General features: G+C 38.8%; 1 protein-coding gene across 3 annotated transcripts in view; it reads left to right on the top strand.

Annotated features, from left to right (window-relative positions):
• Nucleotides 1-24,136, top strand: part of C2CD6 (C2 calcium dependent domain containing 6) — an 85,218-nt gene that overhangs the window by 45,813 nt on the left and 15,269 nt on the right. Inside the window, exons 9-10 of one of the 3 annotated variants that reach the window (XM_074340021.1) lie at nucleotides 16,619-16,634; nucleotides 19,837-19,895. The exons of 1 other annotated variant lie outside the window; for it this stretch is intronic. In XM_074340021.1, the coding sequence (XP_074196122.1) occupies nucleotides 16,619-16,634; nucleotides 19,837-19,895 (75 nt within the window). Of the gene's footprint in view, nucleotides 1-16,576; nucleotides 16,635-19,836; nucleotides 19,896-24,136 lie in introns of all 3 variants that reach the window. One more of the 3 variants, XM_019726808.2, reaches the window with a different exon arrangement.

Genomic DNA, 24,136 nt, shown 5'->3' with positions numbered 1-24,136 from the left:
CAAAATAATTCATTTAAAAAAATAAATTAAATACAAATAAATTGAAAATGCATTCAAATGTTTCTAAATGGAAGCGTATCTAAGTGCATTAAACATTCCTGCCCTAATTATAATCATTAAGGGGGAAAAACTCTTAAACGAAAAGCTAAGTGGTCAGAGATATCAGTAATACAAAATAGTCTCATAGGTTGGTGTAAAAGTCAGCTGAAAGTGTAACTACAATAATAAAATGTAAATTCAAAGGAAATTTAAAAGCCTGGAAAGTTATTTCAGTGGAAATTTTTAATAAAATCATTATATAATAGGAAATAGCATATGCTCTCCCTGTTATAAATAATTTTATAGTTTAAAATAAGAATTATCTGAGTGTAAATATAAAGGTACACCAGGGTAAAGCCTTTCTCAAAATGACTTATTCTATTTAGGTCTTTACATCTTATTGGAATTACTATTACAGGTAGCTCATAAAGCAATGTAAAAATATGTACTTGTCAGTGGGTAAACAGTCTGAGTGCTAAGTCAGGCTCTGCCTCTAAATATAATACTTCAACAAGTGTGAGCACCTAAACCTCTAGGCCTATTTCCTTATCTATTGAATGGTGGATCATACTAGGTCATTTCTAAATTACCTTCCAAATTTCAAAAGATACAATTTTATTAAATACCTCTAGTTGGGGAATTATTCTTAATTACATGGATCAATAACCTAACCAATGTAACTGAAAAAGAGTAACGTTCTTGTTTTTAACTGAATGTGAAAATAATACAGTTGTTTTAGAACATTTAGAAAATAGAAGTATAAAAGGAAAGATGAAAGTAGTTATAATTCTACTGCCTCATTTAACAATTTCATTTCCTTTTAGTCTTTGCTATGCAAATATATATATATGTGTATATATATATATGCCTTTTATTTATTTTTAAAAACTTAGATAAAACATATATATATATAATTTTGTATTGTGCTTTTTAAAACATTATAAGCATGTTAACTGAATTTTCTCAAAAATTTACAAGATGCAGAATACCTTCAAATATGGATATTCAAGGATTCTTTTAAACAGTTTCCATATTGTTGGACATGAAGTTTGAAATTCATATCTTTTTACTTAACTATTTATTTGGATCTGTGGTTATCTCCTCATATATTCATAGAAATTGTATGTTGACAGATTGCTGTCCAGAAAGATTGTATCACTTTGCATTCTCACCAGTGGTATTTGAGTATTAATGGTCTTTTAAATAATGGCTAAAACTTTTTCATGTCATTAGCCATTTTGATTTCCCCTACAAGTAGACAGATCATGGCCTTTGTCCGTTTTTTCTGTTGAGCACTTCGTGATGTTTAGGTTTTATAATGAGCTCTTTTATTGTGAGGATATCAACCACTTGTATATTCATGGCACATATTTTTTCATAGCTTGTAGTTTGCCTGTTAATTTCTTTAAGTCTGGCTTCCAAAATATTTAGTTTTCATTTGATAATTGAGTTATTTATTGATGAATAACAAACCACTCCAAAACTTAGTGGCTTAAAATAACCATTTTATTACCTCCCAAGATTCTGTGGACTGACTGCTTAGCTGGGCAGTTGTTTTGCTCTACTTGATGTTGGCTCATCCTGTAGTCATCTAGGAACCGTATTTGGCTGGAACACTCATGGTAGCTCACTTATATGTCTTACACCTTGATGGGAACAGCTGTAAGTTTGGCCTCAGTTGGGATGTATGGACGTCTGATTTGATATCTCTCTCTCTCTCTCTTTCTCCTTCTCTCTGTCCCTCTTTCCCTCCTTCCTTCCCTCCCTCCCTCCCTCCTTGTAATCTTAGATGTAGGGATTATGCCTCTCCCTCTCTATTCCTCCTCTTTATGTGGCCTCCCTATGTGGTCTTTCTAGGAGGACAGCTGAACTTCTTATGTGGCAGCTCGGGACTTCCAATATATATAAGCAGAAGCTTCAGGTACTCTTAAGACTTAAGCTTCAGACTAGCACAGAGTCACTTCAGCAGAAGTTAGTTAAAGCAAATCTCAGGGTCAGCCCTGGTTTAATATGGGAGGGACTGCATAAGGGCATGAATCTCGGAAGGTGGTATTCATCAGGGGTCATAGCTGGAGATCAATCACCACAGATAAACTATCTCTAGCTCCGAGTAATTCATGTCCCTCCCACATGTAAAATATACTTACTCCACTTCCAAGATCCTTAGTCTCATGCTATTATTGCATCAGGCTTAGGCTTCAGGTACAGAATTTCAACATCTAAATCAGATCCAGGTGAATGAGGCTTCTTGAGTATGATTTCTCTCAATTTTAAGACCTGTGAATTAAGATACCAGTTATCTGTCTCCTGTGAGTCAGGAACAGGAAAACTAGAATATTGCGAAGGTGGAGGAAGGGGAAAGTGAAGCATATAGCAGTCAGTGGGCCATAGTAACTGAAGCTCCTGGCTCTGCCCTTGGGGCTTGTCTTTACCCTCTGAATAATTCTTTTTTTCATAAGAAAGAGCTCATATTTGTAGCCGAGTAGCTTTGTAGTCCGTGTCTTGTCTCTAGAAAGTTGAGAGTTCAGACCCTCTTTTCATTTTAAATTTTCTCTGTTCCTTTCAGTGCAAGATGCTATGATTATCTTAAAGATTTTATGTGCCTCTTAGGTATCAAATTATGATCTCAGCCAAATGTTACACCTTTAAATGTCTTCAAGTCAGGCCCCTATTTACCCTTGGTTGATAGTCAAGGTTCTGTGGCATATCCCTAAAAATCTTAGGAGCTATTCTATTGAGCAAAGAGGATCCAAGAGGCCACGCTAAGTTACTTAGAATATTTTGTTTTCTAGCTGACTTGCTCTGTGAGACACCAGCTTAAATCTTTTGGAGGTCTTAGTTCTTATAGCCACACCCTGTGATCTTGACTTTGAAACCACATTTTACTGGCAGTGCCATTGGATACTGACCAGTGAAGTCATGAGATAAAGGATTTGGGGCATTGGTCCAGTGGCTTAACAGTGTCATCAAAGACCCAGGAACCTGACTCTTTCTTATTTTTCCTCTTTTCATGCTCATGCTTGTGTCTTCATGATCACAGATGTTGCTTCAGTCCTTGGCATCAGGTATAGATCAAGGCAGATGGAAGAATGTGGGAATAGGACAGTCAAGTACTTCTTTTGCACTTGCCCCCTTTTATTTTTACAAAGAAACAGAAATTTACCCAGTAACCCGATCCTCCCCCCCCAGTAGTTTTTGTGTCGCATTGAACAGATTTAGGTCACAAGACTACCTCTAGCTTCAAAGGAGAATGGGAAAACTATCTGGCAAAATGAATGGGATTGCCAATAATGATTTATCATTTTGTACCATTTTGTACTGCATACATTGCTGTTAAGTATAAGCAAAATTCAGGTTCTGTCAGTAACAAAGTAGTATGGGTCATGGTTATTGTGTAATCAATTAGCAGTGGTGCCATAATTATTCTCTGATGGGATGCTCTTCCCCCAAATCTTCCCAAAGTTCATTCATTCACATCACTCAGGTCTCTACTCAGCTGTTACCTCTTTAGAGGGGGCTGCACTGACCACTCTATGTAAAATAATTATCTGCTCACCCACCCTACCCTATCCCTGTTACTTTTTTTTTAATGTATTATTACCTGGTATTACATCATTGATTACTTGTTTATTGTCTGTCATTCCCACTTTAAGTTCTGGATGGTAATGATTTAGTCTTCCTCACCACAGTATCTTACCATTTAGAATAGTGATAAGTCCATGACAGGCACTCAATAAATATTTGTTGAATTTGTTAAAAATACTGCAGGGTATTGTGATTTTTTTAGAATATCTGAATATATTGTAACTCTTGGACCTCATTGTATATATTAATGAAAATCACCTGGTCGTAGGAAATGTAAATTATTTTAGTACTCCTAAGGTCAATGAACCATCTAGCTTCAGCATAGCAAATATAAGGGATAAGGCAGCAGATGAATTCCACGTTTCATAAAGAGCAGTGATAAAGGCTCTGATTATGTATGAGTCTTTGAGTTTAAAGCCTCTAGAGCCTGCAGGATACTAAGATTAAAGAAGGAAGGAAGTGGTACATGTGATATCACTAATCTTCTGTTCACCCATTTGAATTTAATTGCCTTCTCTGAGCTATGAATTCCATTTATGAAATTTAAATCCTTTAATAATCACTGATGGACAGATGGGAGATAGGCCATAATCTCCCAAACTTTATCTTTGCTAACTCTGCACTTTGAATCAACCCAAGTCATGCAAGTGAAATGCACCTTACAATGATTTTATCCACTATTCTTTTAATTCAATTATATTTTTCACCTGAAAGATTTTCTAATCCATGTTTTCTTTTCATAGATGTAATGATTTTTTTCAACTAATTAAGACTATAAAATTGAGGTAAATAGTTTTCATGATTTTTGGAGTAAGGGGGACTTTTCCAATTGATCAACATAGACCTTCTTTTCAAATAGATACTTTAAAAAATTCTAATCATTTTTCTCTTGGCTCATACTTTTCTCCGGAAGGTCTATTTGTCCATGGGTATTTGAGATGGAGTTTATCAGTGATTGTTCATTTAAATCTTTTGGCACCAGACAAATACTTTTAATGTTGCTGCATTAGGATTTCATTTGCCTGTAAGAAACAAAAAATATATATATACAGCCTGAAGCAATACCTACCAGGGAATATCACTGAATTTTCCGAGTGTTTCCATGTTCATTGGCACAGCACTCCTTTACTTAGCTGGGCACTGGAGACCGATTGCTGGTGCCATGAGCTTGGAGAAATGTGTGTTTCCATTGAAGCGCAAAGGATTCTGTTCACTTTCTTCCAAGTCAGGTTTTTATTTGAATATCATAACTTTCAGGTTGATTGGTTAGCCCTTAAATCTGTTTACTTCTTGACTATATCTTATAGAGATATTTTTGGACCATGGATAGTACCGATGCTCATTATTTTCCATCCTGTCCCCACCCCTATCTGCTCTCCACGTTTCTTTGTCCTGTTTTTTTGCCCCAAGATGCTGCTTCTATGGACTGCGTCACCAGACTCTCTTTCTAGCTGACTTCTAGTTAGGTCGAGCAAATGGCAGGCACCGGAAAGCACTGAGGAAAGAAAGAGGAGAAAGGTTGGGGTTTTCTGTCCTACTATTTTCCTGCTTTGGTGCCGATTCTGGCAATGGATTTTCCTTCACATCTACAGCTACTTGTGGGGGCCCCACCTCCACGAGTCCAGTGGCTCTGGCTGGGGTGGTAACATCTTCTCACTGTTGCCCTCAACATCCCTTATTGGTTCTTTATCTATACACACACTTCATTTATCATAAAGCCTCTTTCATTGAAACATTTTAGAGAAATTCTAAGTCCTGCCCCAATTCTAACTAATAATCTTCTAAGTTTTCTAGTATGCATACGGATTTTCCTCTACTTTTATATCTCTCTGCTCATTTCACAGGGACTTTGTAGAAACTCAAATTATCATCTTGACCTGAATGTTCATAATGCATTTTTTAAAGTACAGAGTTGAAAATGATGCATGCTTATTACAAAAATTTAAGCAATTCCCCCCAAAATGCACGAACGAGCCTATGATACCACCACCCAGAAATGATCAGTATTAATAGTTACTATATAGTGAACATTGTTACATAAATCTTTCCATATTGTTGGAGACAACTGTCTACGGTTCTCTCACATCTCTGCAAATCTTGTGAGAAGTGCGGGATTCCTTTGCTGTAATGTAATCCATTGCAGGTGCAAATTCTTTTCTAGCCCTCTTTGCATCATCTTGTGGGAATTAGGGCCTGAGGAACTGATACAAAAATGATTATACTCTGGCTACTGTGATTGCTCCTAGTAACAACTTGCCCTTTGTCTCCAACTCATGTCTTCTATCAGCATCTATGAAAAGGTGGCAGACTAACTTGTTAGTTTCCAGGTAGGGTACATTCTTGACAACTTTGGTGACAAGATGGGACACTGATAGACATGGCTTTCTGAAAGATGAAGGACAAGGACCTGTGGTCTGATCAATTGGATTTAGGGGAAGCCCATGAGAATTAGAAGTGACCAAATTATATGCTCAATCAGGCCATAAGTAGTCCTCCACTTTAACGCTTGTTAGTGGGGGGCATTGGAGAGGTAGTTGCAAGCCAAGTGTGGGGAAGTACGTTCAAAAACAGTGTGAATAGTGCCCTGCTTGTTGCTAATTATCCTCCAGGTGGGGAGACGTCCTTGCCAGTCTGATGATCCATCTCAGTCTGTTCCATTGTAATGATTAGTGCTAAGATCTGTCCTGCGTGGGCAGAAGACTGCTCTCTAACAACAGTTATACGAAGAGATGCATGCCTACACTGAGGATGACAGGATGGGAACGCGTGACTGCTGTGGACAGAAACCGAGGGAATCATTGGAACTTTGGCTGTTTGCTTGGGAGGTGAGGGTACAGAGTGTGTAAGACATATAAAGGAAGGGTGGCAAGAGCTGGGCAATCTTATGGCCAACTACCCCAGCAGTCTATAGTGACAATCTTATATCCATTCCAAAACAACAGTAAAAGATCTCAGAGTTTTATTGTGGTGGGTTCTGGCTGCTATAAGGTAGTTTTGGCCCACTTGGGGAGATTTCCCTGGAGCAGACGAACTTTTATGGGACACCATATATAGGCATTGACTAGTATTCAAGCTCTTACAGCCCTGAATTGGGTACACCATGCTGATGAAGGTGATCCCCTAGGAAATGAGAAACTGATCCAAAGAAATACAGATAAATTTTTACAGTCATCTTGCCCTGGAAAACTCCTCTAGCCCTTATGTTGAAACCAGGCAAAAATTTATGAGATGTCATCATGGTAATGGGACAGCAGCTGCCCTGGATTGAAGTGGACTCCACATAGTAGCTCACTGCTGTGCGAACCAAATTTAAGTCCTCTGTGGACACCCAAACCTCCTGGCCCTATCCAGAAAGCCGTGTAGCTGTGGCTGCTGAGTGAAGGCATTCCCAGCGATGAATAGATGGTGTCAGCTATGAAGTGTCAGCGATGGTGTCAGCGATGAATAGATGGTGTCAGCTTGTGCCTGATAGAGAGTTGAGAAGACCAGCAATAACGGAAGTTCATTGGATTGAGCCATGAATTGCTGCTACACCACTCAAAATTGAAAGTAAATGTGAAGTCCTGTTAAGCGGCGTGGAGTTGCTTTCCCCTTCTACACCCTATGACACCTCCATTCCCCCTTATCCTAATCTCAGCTGCTTACAGGAGAAACATGATTGGAGGTGGAGCCAAGGTCTCCGTGTCCCTAAAGGGGCCAGAAGGCTCTATACAGCCATTCAGATATGCTGGGGAATTTCAGGGAGAGAAGGGACCCAATCTTCTATGGCTCTGTTGCATGTGGGTGCCCAAGTCTCCATCTTACCCAGACTGGTGGAAGGAAAAGTCACTTCGATTCAGCGTATGGGGTTTAGGCAAGGTTCACAATGCAGAAGGGCACTCACGTGACCTCCTGGGTGGGGCTGTTTAGCTCAATTGAATGTCCTATTGTTTCTACATCTGAATGTGTAGTAGGAATTATTGTGTTATGTACTTGCCCATCTCCATCCTGTAAGTACCAGAAGGATTAGAAGAGCCACATGTAGAGAAAGACTGGTGGGGAATGTAAATCACTACCCAACTTGTCTCCCTGTGCCCTCCCAGGTGGTCTAACAGAAACACTATAGAACCCGGGAGGACAAAGAGCAATCACAGCCTTCATTAAGGACTTAAAGGCAGCAGGGGAAGTAAGAGATGCGTTATCATCGCAGTACAACATCCCAGCGAAATTTGCTAATGGAGTTGGAGACTTATCGTGGATTGTCACCAACAGAATCCAGTTGTTGCTTCCGTATCCCAGCTGTTCCATATACCGTGACAACTGAATCCGTTATACAGACTGATGGCACTTGGTGTGCTGTCTTGGACGTTGCCAACACACCTTTGTTATACTCCTGACACCTGTGGATCAAGATCTGTCTCCATATGTTTTTAGTACTCCCCCAGAGGTACCTACTCACCTGCCATTTGTCACCAGTGAGTGGGTCAGGATTAGCATGAGTGCTTCTCCCCTCTGACGTCTGTAGCTTTCACTGTATAGATGACGTCCTATCGGTTAGCAAGTCAAAAGCCTTAGTCTCAACAGCCTTATCATACCTCCACCAGCAGAAGTGACTAATAAACCCTGACAAAATTCAGGGGCCTGCTTACCGGGTAAACTTCATTGGGACTATCTGAGAAGATTCATAATGTTCATTGCTTCTGGCAGTCAAAGAAAAATTGTTGTATTTTTGCCCGCTTCTACCAACTCCATAAAAGGAGACCCAGAACCTTGTCTGACTCTGAGTATGGGAAACAGTATGTGCCTCACTTGGGCAGGCTCCTTAGTCCTTCATAATCTACAAATCGGCATCCTTTCAGTGGAGCCCATGCCAACAAGCTGCGTTAGAATCTGTCCACCAAGCTGTGATCCACTACCTTTGAGGCCCTACAATCCTAATAACTCTTTTGAGCTACAAATCTCTGTGCTGATTGGAACCTCTGCCTGAAGACCCTTCGTGGGGGTTTGGCCTTGTTCCCCTCTGACACAGCTACCAGGTGTCCCCTTTGGAAGAGCAGTTATTACCTTGAGTACATAGTCTGAGCTCAGTGAACTCCTTACCTGTAGAGGCCTGGTGACTCTTCGGCTTGTTATTCCCATTTTGGGAATAGAAAATTGAGCTCAGTAAGTAACAAGGTAGAAAGGGCCCAATGAGCATTTCAAATGGAAATGGTGTATTTAAGAACACAGACTGCCTAACCCCCCCACACACCCCTGCAGTATCCCAGCTTTACAAGGTGGCAATTACCCCTTAGGGGAAACCTTATCCCTCCTTCTGTCCCCTGAAGAAAATCAGTGGCTAAATGGAGCTTTTGCTGAAAATAATGAAGTCTTTTGTCTCCGACCCAGGAGTCTTCTGCTACCATCCATGTAACTGTGGCAGGATAACTGCATAGTTTGTAAGTAGGATAAAATCCTAGAACCCGTACAGTTCCTGATAGTTTTGGCAATGGGAATGGGTTGCTGACAAGAGACATGACTTTCTGGGGAAGGCAGGAGAAAGGTCCCTTACAGGCTGGGTTGGGAAATGTGACATTGTTTTGGCTTTCAGTAGCAAATGCTCTCACCCACATGGTGGTGATGGTGGGGCGGGGATGGGTGGTAAGGGTCTTCCACTTGTCCTACCTGATAATAACTATGTAAAGACTGACTGGTGAGAGACAGGATTAAAACAAACCATACGAACTGTGGTTTGTTGGTTTGTTCACTCCCCTCTGGGAATAGGGAGGGGATGGGAAAGAAAGGAGTGACCTCAGCTGCTTTCAGGAAAACACCCAGTATGCTGGGGGAACTTCTGGGAGGTGAAGGCAACAAGCTGTTGGCTATAGGCACCAAAGACGCCATGGTGGAGCCATAGTAGCATGTGCCAGAAGGAGAGGCGCTCCTGAGGCGGGTTGCACTCTGGAAGCAGGGAGGTGCACAAGGGAAGAGGGGTACCCACCCTGAGATGAGGGGCCCAATAGAAACAAAACCTTTCTACTGTTCCAGCTGTCCCTCACCGGCTAGCCTCCCTCTCACCTTGCTTTCCCTGTGCTCCCATTCTGGAAATAACCTCCTGATGGCTGTTACAGCTATTGTAGCTCTGAACATGTAGGTTAGTCTGTGTTACAGTAGGGGGAAAAAATAGCTGAAATCCATTGGTGGGGTTTGGGCACAACTTGCAGTGGGGAAGAAAACTTTAAAGAGACCTTATGGGTAGGACCTTCTCTGCTGATTCAGTGTACTGTTCTAGCTCTCATTGTGTGCAACAAAACTGATGTGTTGCGTGCTTAGACTATAAATACTACAAGTGTCAGAGGGAATTCTCCCATTTCGGGCACTGCCACGTGTCGAGAAGTCCTTGCCCTTTGCCACAGGTGGTTGGGTCAGGATTTCCATGAGCGCCTCCACCCTCTGCTGTCTAAAGGCATAAATGATCTCCTGTTGGTTGGCGAATCAAAAGCCTCAGTCTCAGCAGCCCTCGCTGTGGTGTTATCACACCTCAATCAACAGGAGTGATTGATAAACCATGACAAATTCAAGGGCCTGCCCGCCAAAGGAATTTTCTTGGGCCTGTGTGGGCAGATTCCCAGCACCCAAATCCCTTGGCAGTCAAAGAGAAAGTGCTGTCTCTTGGGCCACCCTCCACATACAAGGAGGCCCAGGCTATTTGTGAACTCTTTTGGGAGACTCACTTGGGCATTCTACTTACTTCTGAATATCAGCTAATTTGTAAATCAACATGCTCTAAGGGGGCTTTGCTGGCCAAATGTTAGTAGTGTGTTCAGGGGTGCATCTGTCCTGGTCCTAGTGTTATTTTGGTTTTGCATGAAAATCTGGCAGCTACTGCTTTTGGCAAAACCTTATCCTCCATTTTGCCACCTGAAGCAAAACCGCTGGCTCAGTGGAGCCCTGCGTTCACAGAAGTGCCCCTAAATAACTGGGTCAGGTTCACTGATGGTTTAGCTAAGCTGAAACCTGCTGGTATCAACAACTAGGCTATTACAGCTGTTCAGCCTAAGGGCCAGCAATGCAGAACCAAAAATGGACATGGTTATTCCACTCAGTTGGGTAGAATGCGAGCCAATACTCCACCTCAAGAACCTTGTTATATTTTTACTTACTTTTGGGCTATGGCCAATGGCCTAGCTACTTAGTTTGCCATTTGGAAAACTACAAACTGGCAGATTGAAGACACTCTTTGGGGTTGCAAACTATAGAACCAAATTGCTGCTACCAAAGTAAGCATCTGGGTCACTTCCGTAGATGCACACAGTAAGGGCATGTTCTCAATGAGACTGACTGGAATCAGGCTGCTGGTTGAGCCTCTCTACTCCCTAGCTTGTCACCGTGGCTGCCTAGATTTATCGTTATACTGGACACAACAACACATCCACCATCATAGCTGGGCACAAAATAAAGAAGTCAATTTTGGGGAAGTTTCTGAGGCAGAGGCTACCGCTGCATGCCAGACTTGACTCCTGCCCAAAGTTGGCCCATTTCACTTGCTGTGAGAGAGCCTGCAGTGCAGATATCCCACCTGCTCCTAACACTGGACTTTGGGCCCCTTTTGCAGGTAATGGGTTGACACTTTTTTCAGGTTATGGTATTACTTTCAGTCCAAGCAGAGGACTCCAGCTATGCTGTTGTAGTCCTTGAAAATATCCTTGGCCATGTCCTTGGCTTCCTGGGTCATTTGCAGTCTACAAATGGTGTGCGAAAGCCCCTAACAAATGGGCTAGTAGGCAAGGTATTTGATGGGCCTTTCATGGTCCCCACCATCCTCATACATCTGGTGGTGGTGACCACTGGAACATTCTACTAAAAAAGAAAAAAAAAGACTTAAAAAGATTTCTGACTGTACCGTTCTCACCTCCTCCAGGTCCATATTCCTTAGACTAAGGCAGTTTGGTCACTGATTGAAGCTCTTCCCAGAAACAGAAAATTTCCTTTCAGCTGCTCCCTGGGTAATGATCAGGACAAAGGGAATGGAGGGTTAGATATTTGTTTTGAAAATTTGAGGTTCCACCTTGACCATTCATGGGCACAATGCTTCTTTTTTTCCACTGATTACAACCCCAAGTTGGCCCGCTTTGAATACCCTCGATGTGGCAGCCAAGCCATAAAGGGCCTAGGGGATTCAAAGAATCGGGTTCAGTCACTTACATTCTCTTACTTGATTGATATTGGGCTATAGCATAAGAGTAATGTCCACTTGGTTGAATACACTGCTCGCCTAGCCCTCCTACAGTGGCCCACAGGGACCAATGTGGAGAGCAAAATGAGTCTCTGTAAATTTTATTAAAATGCCCTGATGCCCTTTTGGATCTGACTCTTCTGGGTTGAAGGTCTAGGTGACGTTAGGAGATGACTGGGGAAAAGGTGAAGTTGTAACCATCTGGAAGCCTTTCCATCTCTGCTGACGTCCATAGGGAAATGTTAGAGGAGTCAGGTCTTTCTTCTTACTTCGTCAGTTTACATCTTTCTAAATTAGAAGATAGTTAAGAATTCTAAGGCTTTTGTTGATTTCTTTTCTTTCCTCAGAATTGCTTCTAGGGCTGGAGGTCGGGTTAGGAACGATGTGATTTTGCAAATCACACTAGTTTCCCTTGTGTTTGCTCGGCTGCCAAGTTTTGAAGTTAAATCAAAAACTTGCACCCCATTCCCTATTAAACTGCTGCTTGTGAATTTTTCACCTTTTCATATTATATTTTTTGGTTTGTTTTATTATATATTAGTGTAAGGATTTTGCCATCCTGCTTTATTTTCCCCATTTTTACCTAGACGTCTCCGTTACACATATCCAATATCAATAAACAGTTTCCGGGTTTTAATGAAATGTTAGTAAAATTATTTTCAGTGATTACTAAACATTTCCTTATATTCAGTTTAATTCAATTTCCTTCCTGAATAGGAAAACAAACAAAAAAACATAAAACCACTTTCTTAGCTTGCTGCTGCTTCTAAAATTAGTTCTGTCGGTGTCCTAATACTTGTTATTCATCTGTCCTAAGAAACCTTTACACTTTTTCATCACTCCCTTTCCAATATGTTTGTCTTATTGTGAGATGTAATATACATACAGAATAGTGCATAAAACGTGAGCATTTTAATGAGTAATTATGAAGTAACCACCATTGTAATCACTACCCATGGTCAAGAAATCAAACATGGCAAGTACGTCAGAAGCTCTCCATCAACCCCGTGCCCTGTCCTGTTCCCTCACACCCCCTCCAGCAATGTCCACTGTCTTGACTGTTGTGATAACATTTCTTACTTTCTATTTTACTACTAATTTTTGCATTCTCAAACAACATAGTTATGCATGTACTTCTCATGTTATTGCTTATTGTTTTCAGCATTATATATGTGAGAGTCAATCATATTTTATATGGATGTAGTTAGCTCATTTCTAATGCTATAAAATATTTAGTTGAATGGAACATAGTTTAAATGTTGTGTGAATGTAATTTATTAATCTCACCATTTTGATGGAATTTGGGTTGTTCCCAGTTTGGGGCAATTTTAAATAATGCTGCTGTGAACGTTTTTGTGGCATGAGACTCTCTGGGATATATATCTATAGAGAGAGGTGGAATTGCTCGTTCCTAAATAGATAATGTGTTCAAATTAAAAGTTAAAGATAAAGCCACACCATTTACCAAGATGGTTGTACTAATTTCCATTTTACCAAGAGTGTGTAAGGAAGAGTCGCTGTAGCTTTGTTTCCTGAATAACATGTTGATACTGTCAGGCTTTTAATTTTATCAATGTGGAATCTTATGGTGGTTTTTGTCTTTTTTTGTTTGTTTTCCATTAAATTGATTGAGGTATAATTTACTGTATTAATCTGCAGGGATGCCATAAAGTACCACAGGTTGGTACCTTAAAGCAATAGAAATTTATTGTCTGAAACCTATGAGGGAGAATCCTTCCCTGCCTCTTCTAGTTTATGATGTTTGCCAGTAATCCTTGCCATTCCTTGGTTTATAGCTGCATCACACCATTCACTCCCTCTGTTGTCACGTGGCAGTCTTCTCCCTGTGTGTGTCTCTCCTCTAATGAAGATATCAGTAATATTGAGTTAAGGTCCCAGCCTACTCCTGTATGACCTCATCCTATTACATCTGCAGTAACCTTATTTTCAAGTAAGGGCACATTGTAAGGTATTGGGATTTGGACTTCAACATGTCTCTTTTTTGCAAGACACAAGTTAACCCATAACATTTCCATACCACAAAATATACAGTCATACCTCTGAGATATTGTGAGTTCAGTTCCAGACCACTGCAAAGAAGTAAATATCATAATAAAATTAATTACACAATTTTTTTGGTTTCTCAGTGCATATAAAAGTTATGTTTACACTCTACAATAGCCTGTTAAGTGTGCAATAGCATTATGTCCATAAACACAATATACATACCTTAATTAAAACATACTTTAATGCTAACCATCATCTGAGCCTGTTGGAAAAATGGCACTAATAGATTTGATTGACACAGGGTTGTCACAAACCTTCAATTTGTGAAACACCACACAATATCTGCAAAGCACAATAAAGCAAAGTACAATAAAATGAGCGTGCCTGTACCCAATTTTATGTGGGTAGTTGACTGAGTTTTGAAAATGTGTATATTTCAGTGTAACCATCACCCACATCAAGATATAGAACATTTCCATCACTACACTATTAAATATGATAATACTGTTTTCTCCAGTTTTATTGAGCTATAATTGACAAACAAAACTGTATATAAAGTGTACAATGTGATGATTTGATACACGAATACTTTGTGAAATGATTATCACAGTTGGGTTAAGTAACATATCCATCACCTCACAGAGTTGTGTGTGTGTGTGTGTGTGTGTGTGTGTGTGTGTGTGTGTGTGTGTAGTAAGAACATTTAAGATCTACTTTCTTAGCAAATTTGAAATATAAAATATAGTATTACTAATTAGAGTCACCATGCTTGCATTACCCCAAGAACTTACTCATCCTATAACCGCATCTCTGCTTTGACGGGCATCTCTCCATCTCCCTTAATTAACAACTTGATATGGTGGACATACAATGAAGACTGCCTCCAACCATTAGAGAATATACAATTAAAGGCCGTAGGAGTTTTATTTTGATGTAATCCCACTTGTCTATTGTAGCTTTTGTTGCCTGCACTTTTGGTGTCATGTCCAAGAAAATACTGTAAAGACCAATGTCACGAAGCTTTTTTTCCTATGTTTTTCTATATTTTCTTTTAGGAATTTTATGGTTTCAGACTTACATTTTAGTCTTTAGTCCATTTTCATATATGGTATTAGATACAGTTACAATTTCATTCTTTTGCTTATGGATATTCGGTCTTCCCAACATCATTTATTAAAGAGATTATCATTTCCCTATTGTGTATTCTTGGCACCCTTTTCAAAGATCAGTTGACCATATATGTGTGGGTTTATTTCTGAGCTCTCTATTCTGTTCCATTTATCTGTATGTCTGTTTCTATGCCCGTACCATACTGTTTTGATTACTGTAGCTAACAACAAAATGAAAAAGCAACCTATGGAATGTGAGAAAATATTTACAAACCATGTATTTGATAGTTAATATCCAAAATATACAAGAAATTTCTGCAACTCAATAGAAGTATTTCTTCAAATATTCTTTCCGACCTTTTCTCTCTCTTCTCCTGTGACTCCCGTAATGTGTATGTTGGTATATTTGATGATTGTTCCCCAAGACCTTTAAGCTCTTTTCATTTTTCTTCACTCTTTTTTCTTTCTGCTCCTCACACTGGTTAATTTCAATGTCCTATCTTCAATCACTGATCCTATCTTCTGTCTGCTTCTATGTGCTCTTGAACTCTTTGAGTAATTTTTTCATTTCAGTTATGGTAGTTTCTAATTCAGAATTTCTGTTTGGTTTCTTTCTATAATTTCTATTGCTTTATTTACAATTTGTTTATACATTGTTTTCTTCGTTTCTTTAGTTCGTTGTCCATAATTCCCTTTAGCTCTGAGTATATTTAAGAAAGTTGTTTTTCAATCTCTGTCTATTAAGTCCAATATCTGGACTTCCTCAAGGGTTGTTTCTATAATTTTTTGCTATAAATGATCCGTATCTCCTGTTTATTCATATGCCTTATAATTTTTTATGGAAATTAGGCATTACATATAATAACGTAACTCTAGAAATGAGAGCCTACTTTTCCAGAGATTACTGTTATTAGTTATTGAGAGCTGCAGTCATTTATTTCTTTTGTGACTTACCCAAACTATTTATGCAAAGACTGTATTCTTTGTCATTTTTGGTCAGTCACTGAACTCTCTGCTCCATTATCTCGGTAGCCAGATAATGACCTAACAGATTTCTTAAAACTCCAAAATTTATCTGTCCTTTTAAAAATTAACCACTGCCCTGGTTTCTATAAGTTTTGTATTAGATTCTGAAATTTAAAATAATTGATCTGTCAGTCTTGGACAGTTTATATTTGTTTCAGTGGAGGTACCAATTCTTTGAGCACTCTACCATTTTCCATAATGTCACTTCTCCCTTCTCTTTTGATATATGCCTTCTTTGATATTAATCTTATTTTTATTTATCTTTAAAGTTATTATTTCTGTTTCCTGGGGCTTAGAACAAGAAGCTCAGGGGCTCAGGTCAATAATATACAAAGTAATATCATGTGTTGTAGTTGTTGTTGTTTTTTTATGCCTGCCATTTCTTACGTCAACAACTAGTAATACAGTGTTTCAGCCATGCAAGTTATCTCACCACCTCTGCTTATATTAGTTAAATTGTACATCAGTTATTTTTCTTATATAAGATAAAGTCAAATGGTAACATTAGATCTAATTTTATTATTAGTTATAGCCATCAATAATGCTAAATTTTAAAATATTGTTATTTAATTATTTTTTCTATTCACTTTTTCTGATCTTTTTTCTTTTATTTCAGCGTTCACATTGTTTCTTTAACTCAATGGATGAAAACATAAAGGTCCCTGATTATTTAGGTAAGTTATTATTTGTATATATATTGTAATTTTCAAATATTCAGTGAAATGGAGAACATGAATTCATAACAATTATTATCAAGATTTTCCTTCAAAATGTAAATCACACTATTATGTTTTGTGATTACTGGCATGAAACAACCTATAGAATTATAATATTAGTGGGAAATCAAGCAAAGCAAAATACAGGTGACCTTAAAATCCTAGATAATATTTATTTTTATGTATTATAGTATTACTAAAACATTTAGTATGTTTATTTGTATTTAAAAACATCTTGGCTACCCTGTAGATTTATCAAGTGAAGACGTTTTTCTAATTTAAGGAGTTGTTTAATAATATTATGAAGACAAATACAACATATCAGTAAATCCAAAGGTGATAATCAAAATATTTAACAACTAGTACAGCATAAGCATGAAACAACCAGGTCAGTCAATACTGTTGGATCAGAGTTCTGGAGGTTTCCTGTTGTGGGATGAAGGAAATGGGAGATTTCTAAGAAAATCAAGGTAGCCACAGAAATGAATGTAAGGTGGGCACTTGAACATCTTGAGGCAGCAACTTTTTACAAATTAGTACAGAAATGCTTTAATATTTAACAATTGGAACAGTCATAACTGTGTAGTGACTGAATATCCATCCAGAGGATATTGCAGTAATATAATTAAAATGAAGAGAAAATAAGAAGATAACTAGAACACTTGACAGGGAAGATGAGCAATCAGACACATTTCTTTGTAACATGCAAGCATCCTTGGACTGGAGAGAGTGTACTCCAGTTAAGGACTTATGGGGAAAAGTGTCAAATGAGAGTATAATTGAGAAGTCCCTGAAACAAAGTCCCCCAAAAAGGAAATTTCGTTTATCTTGAATAGTTGAATGTGATGAAATGAACATGATTATAAATTAATGCTTTAGCCATATATTTCTGTTTCGTATATACATATATATGTACATATGTATGTGTATTTATACATCTATACAATGATAACAGTTCCAGGCACATATATTGGGGTGCAGGAAGCTATTTTGGAACATGTCAGTTTAAGGAACTATTACTTTAAATATCAGGATAAATTTAAAGTACGCTTAAATTATTATCCTAGAAAACAAAGTGACCATTGGGAATAACATTCAGTAGTAATTAAGACATCTTGGGAGATTGAGGTATTTGGGTACTCATGATTCATACAAAACTTATTCTAATAAACCTCTGGATTCTTCAAACCATCGAACAACTTTTGGAGTAAATAAAACAGCAAGCAAGCTTCTTATTCAATTATTTTTAACTAGTCCTTGAAAAAGGGAAATGTTCTATCAAGTAATAGAAAATATTACTCAGGGGATAAACTGGATCTCACCCCTCCCTGCCTTGCCACTAACTAGCTCTGTGACCTTAGGCTAGCATTTGGCTTACAAAAGCTTCGATTTTGCCATTTTAAAAATGAAAGAGTGGAACTAGATACTAAAAACAAATATTTCAGTACTTCCTTGTGGTTGCCTTATATTGCTTTAGTTAATCATCGTAACTTTGTAAACACTTTATATAACAGTAATTTTAAAAATCTTCATACATCCCTGTGAGGTTGACAGTATTATTTTAGTTTTACAAATGAGGCAACTGAGGTATGGAAAGGCTGAGTAATTTGAAAATTCTGTAAAAGATGTGATACAAGCCAGTGGTTCAGTCTTCTCTGAAGAGTGAAGAGCCTTTATAAGCAGTGTCAATCAAATACAGAATTGGGAAGAACGCCTATGGTGTGTCTTTTTTTAAAAAAGTAAGTGCTTAGGGTGGAAAACCAGGCTTATTTTCTTACTGCTTACTCCTGTCTTGCTTTTGGGAAGGCCATTTACTGGATTTTTCTCATTTTTAAAATGAGAGAGATGGTTTTAAGACTGTTAGATCTCCTGTTTCTCTAAAAGTCTATATTGCTGAATTTATATCTGAACAAAGCCTTTTTTAAAAAGATTATTTAAGATTCCCAAATATATATTTTAAATGATTTTGTTTTACTTTGGGTTATACTTTTCAGTTTACTCTTGCAGGCCAGTCTTATATAATTAACCCAATACTTCTATAGATACATTATGAAAATAAAATGCAGTACAGCAAAGAGTTAATTTAGTAGGGTTCATATAGCACTCTTGTTGAATTCCTTGAATTATTATTTCCTGTAAGCAGATTAGAGGTATATACCTAGCCCAGTTACTTTGGGGCTACTTTCATAGGTACTCTCTGACTCCTGACATTTATGTACACATATTTTAGACTAGAAGCACAATTCATTGAAGACCATGGTCATTCCACTCCATACTTTATAAATTGTTTTAATTTCTTACGTAAGAATTCTCTCTAGGGTCATGAATTGAATTCTTAAGGAAATGACAATTGTCTGTCCACACAGCTTTACAAAGTTGGGTATGTACAGCACATGTGTGATGGAAGATGACCCAAGCGACTGCAAGAGGATAGGCTAAAGTGAGGCTCCAAGAAGGATGAGTAAAAGCAGTCTTTCAAATGTGCAGTCAAGCACTGCTTTGAATAATGTACATCATTTTTAACAGCCACAAAAACTTTCAGAACCACCTAGAGTGCAATGAAGAGACTTTTTTTTTTTTTTTTCAGTTTTTTCTTTATTTTTTGAACTGGCATTAAGAGCCAGAAAAGTAGAAGTGCTCAATACATTGACTGTAATCTGTCTAAAAGACAATCTTTTATGTACATGAAAGTACAGAGCATGATGACATTTAATTCTAATCACTTGTATGCGTTTTAACAATACTATTGAAAATACTAATTGGAGTTATTAGGTGACAGGCCCAAGGGTGCAATGTGTCAGGGACCAGAGCAAAGGGAGTAGTGATGATGGTAACAATAACAAGAAAATCTGCATTCATTTTGTACTTACTATGTTCTTCGCACAGTATTAGATGCTTTAGCCCTTTAAATCGCACCACAACCTTAGAGGAAGGATCTTTATCATTTGACAAATGAGGACACAGAGAGAGCCAAGATAACTCGTGCTAAGTTAGATGGTTAGTTACTTGCTGAGAATATTTGAAAACAAGCAGTCTGGATGCAGAGCGTGAGCTTAATCACTTTGCTACGCAATCATTTGTTAGAGATGTGTGTAGAACATGCTTGTCAAATGCCACAAGTGCCAACTTATTTGTATAATCTTTAAAAAAAAATTTTCAGATGGGTTAATGCAAGATAAGGCCTATGGACAGCTAAATACAAATCAAAAAGGAACAGCAGTAAGTAGATGATATATCCTTTAAAAATCGCTGTTAATATTTTACATTGTTTTGAATTAATTAGCACTGACAGTATTCTATCATCAAGACAACATATACTTTATTATGAATTTATGATAAGTCAATTTTATTACACATTGATTTTATAATTTATTATAAATTTATAGATTGTCATATAACATTAACTCCTGCAGGCTCCCCTATTTAATTCTTTACTTCTGCCTCCCCCAAAATAGCTATTAGTTAACACGTTGCGTACGGCGGGGTTTAAATCCCTCGTGAAGATTCTCATGATCCGTACGCAACGTGTTAATAGGCAACTCACAATAGCACCAGGAAATCATAGACTATCTCTGCCCATCTATTGTGTTATGAACAATTTTAAAGAAGCCATTTCTCCTCATCCGAATTGCACATTAATACTTGAAATTAATTATACTGGATTCCTTTCTTTGCACCTTGAAAATTTTTAATCATTCAAGATTCAACCGTCTATATGCCATACCAGGCTACCCTCAGTAAGTATTTCAGAAATGGAACAGAACTTGTGCGGTTTGGCATGAGGATCCGGCAACAAAGAAATACTGAGGTGAAAGGTGAGAAGAGAAAGAAATATTTGTTCTACTTTTTGCACTCAGCAGATAGGAACGATGCTCACACAGGGGAGAAGATTCTAAGTCCTAAAAAAAGTATCAGTGCTTTTCCTTGCAGTTTTTAATGACTAACTGCCTCCTCAATCCAAGACATTGAAACCTCATGATAATACTCTTTTGCAGAGAATAGAATTTGATAGAAGAATGTCTTGGATCCATGCAAAAGGATTTAATCACTTTAAAGATAACAATCCCAATTTTCGAGGACATTACTGATTCCAATACACAATCTAGTTGTCCCAGTAATCCATTAAAATGTCCTGGAAATTTTAATGTTTGGTATTCAAACTACTTCCTAGACTGATTCATGCACCTAAAAATAGCACAAATTCCCATCAGATTATTGGCCTAAACTTTGTTAAGGAAAAAAATGGCATAGTATCTACAAGGCATCATGTTGTTACAGCAGGAGTACCCAATTTTGAGTCAGAAAACTTGGATTCCAGCTCCATTCTCTTCTCTATTAGCTGGAGGTTAAATGGAAATTAATTCATGAAACATTTATTAAATACCTATGATATAGCACACACCATGCTACTTAATAGTTAATGATGACATACTATACATGGGCACATATTAAGCTTTTTATGTGCGTTATTATATTTAATCCTCACAAAGTAGGCGTTATTATTGTTTACATTTTGCAGATGAGGAAACTGAGGCTCAGTGAGGTTAGATAAATGGTATAATATCACCCAGTCAGGGCATTGGATTTGATCAGCCACCTTCTCCGGCCCCCCTGCCCTTGAATAATTAAAAATACATTAGTGGATGTAGCTGACGGAGATGTACACAGGGAATTATAGTAACAGCCACACTAGATGAATGCACAGGGTACCTTGGGGGCGTCCTGGGAAGAATGTAGGAACCTGAGGCAGGAGAGGGAGGATAGATATGGGTAGTGAAAGGCCTTTTTAACAAAAAAGGAGTGATTCAGTGAGATAACATATAAAAAATATTTTCCAGTGCCTTGCACATACAACTTGTATTGTTTTGGTTGAATTGAACTGAACCCTCATGGCAGTGGCATTCCCAGGACCATTCAAGCAATTCCTATTGTGATACGATCAACAGATGAGATATATTTTATCAGAAATATGCAGCCCTATGGGTCTCCAAGGGACTTACTCAGAGACTCCTAGGTAAAGTACAAAGCATTTCCTAAATGCCAGTGTAGTAAGGTCTTTAATCATAGTTATTCATCATCTCTGCCAGAATGTAAGCATCCTGAGAGCTGGGAGTTTGTGTGTCTTGTTTTCCCAGCATCTGGAACAGTGTCTGGAACCTAGGCGCTCGACAGATACTTTTCAAATGAGTAGCTACTATGTGCCAGGCACTGTGGATACAAAATGAAAAGAATATAGCTCTTGACTTCAAAGACCTTAGAGCCAGGTAGAGGAAAAGACCTACATGAAGTAAACCATTATATTACAGTAGCATAATTGTTCTAAAGGAGATCAATTTACAAAGTACAGTAGGCATAGGCAAAGTAGCGCTGACAGGTAAAGATGATCTGACAGCTGGTTCGCGATTGGGCTTGACTCCATATTAACTATGGCACCTCCGGTGATTTGGCATATGACCAGCAGAGCAATAGCCCATGCTTTGTAACTGATTATGTGACCTTAGCCTTTATCAGATTGGGCCAGAGTATTTCTCTCATTCGTCTTTCTGTCTTCTGGTCCTGGCACAGTGGTACAAAGTAGTCACCTGACAGATGTTGTATTTTGTCTATTTACCATGTGGGTGTGGCTTATTGCTGTTGCCTCTAATAGTTTCCGTCAACAAGTGCCCTGTGACTTCTTCCTAAAGGTGTTAGTAAAATGCTCACAAGTACAATCTAAATATACTTTCCTACTGCCAGATACACTACATTTCTTGCCCCCTCTAGGGGCACCTGCAGTCAAGGCCAAAGGCTGCCTATGGATGTGGGGGAACTGCCCTCCGTGACCCTCCAAGGATCTAGATTGGGGACAGTAAAGACCTAAAGGCAGTAAAGGGTGGTATTCAACCCCACTAAAACCCTGAACATAATCAGTATATTTCTTTGTTAAAAACACACACGATATTTATATGCTTGCTATACAAAAGTTTACCACTATAAAATATATGCACAAGAAGAAAAGATAAATGGGGGATAAAGGAAAAAGATATTTATTATGCCATTAGGGAGAGGCACAGTGGCTAGTGAAAGAGGAGAAAGAACAGCCATCATATATATCAATAGAGTAGGAATCAAGATGAGATCTTCCTCTAATTCCTAAGATAAAGACATCCCAACTTAACTTTGCAAATCGTTAATCTGTATTGCTACTATTTAAAGTAAAAAAAAAAACAACCACAAAAAAACACGTTACTATAAGATCATTGAGCAATTAAATAACAGTGCTAAAAAAACTTACAAATCTTGAGAAGTTTTATATTACTATGAAAAGACTGTAGTTCTGCCAAAGTGGCATAGCCCCATACAACTGAAAAAAAAAAAAATACATAAACACAACAAACAAACCTAGGAAGTCTCTGAAACATGGAAAGAAAAAGATAGGCTGCCTGGGGATCTCGGGACTTAAGGAAGACATGATGGTGAGTTCTCAGTTTCCTTATTGGCACCCATATATTCTGAACAAGATGCTACAGAAACCTCCACCCAGAAGCTTCCGATAGGCAGACAAAAAAGCTCCAAGGAAAGCCTGTTCCCGCTACCCAAGGAACCCTGAGCTAACAACAGAAAATTGTTTTGGCAATACCCACCCTACTCCAGCCAAACACCAATGGAAAAGCCACACTCCTCTCTGTACATATGGTGTCAGTGGGTACAAGCAGGAAGTTGATCGATCTCATAGCCCTACTGCCACCCCTGGGAAGCAGGGGATATACTCTTGATTTTTCCAGTCAGTGGTGGTAGGACCAAGCTGGCAGCCTGTCTTCAGTCTCCACCGAGCAGAACAAGGCAGTGCTCTGACTCCCCTTCTAGGATAGTGTTGGTGGGGCTAAGCTGGAAGCCGATCTTTCATCCCCTGCCGGCTGAAGGCAGGCAGTGAGTGCTCTGACTCTCCCACCGTAGTGTCGGTGGGGTGCAGGAGTCAGCTGAGCCCCTATCTGCACTTAGCAACAAGATTTAATGAGGCTGTGCAATGTGGTCCTGGTCACCTCTAGACTTCATTCTCCTTCTATCAGCAGGATCCAGTGGGGAACTGAGCCTCCACCCCCACCTGGCATCAATGAGACAAAACTAGGTGGTGGCTGCATGGCACTCTGCTTCTTCCTGTCCACTCCCTGGTATGAGGGACCCTAGTGGAGAGATGGTCTGACACCCACACTCAGAGGGAAAGAGGTGGTGAGAATGGTTGCCCCACTTTCACTTTCACTGAGCTCCATCCCAGGCCCCAGGTGTCAGCACGGCCTGGGATGGAGCTCAATGTCCCTCCCATCTATCTGTCTGCAACAAGGCAATGTAAGTCACTCCCCACTTTTGCTGGGATGATGTCCAGGGAGCTTAGTGGGAAGCCAAAAGTGCATATCCACTTGGCTGGCCCCAATGCTCTATCTAAACACTGTCTGCTATGAGGCACAATGTAAGTAGAACTA

Source organism: Rhinolophus sinicus, linkage group LG01 (genome assembly GCF_036562045.2).
Source record: "Rhinolophus sinicus isolate RSC01 linkage group LG01, ASM3656204v1, whole genome shotgun sequence".
Lineage (NCBI taxonomy): Eukaryota > Metazoa > Chordata > Mammalia > Chiroptera > Rhinolophidae > Rhinolophus > Rhinolophus sinicus.
Note: the sequence above shows the minus strand (reverse complement) of the source record. Positions and strands in the feature narration are given on the sequence as shown.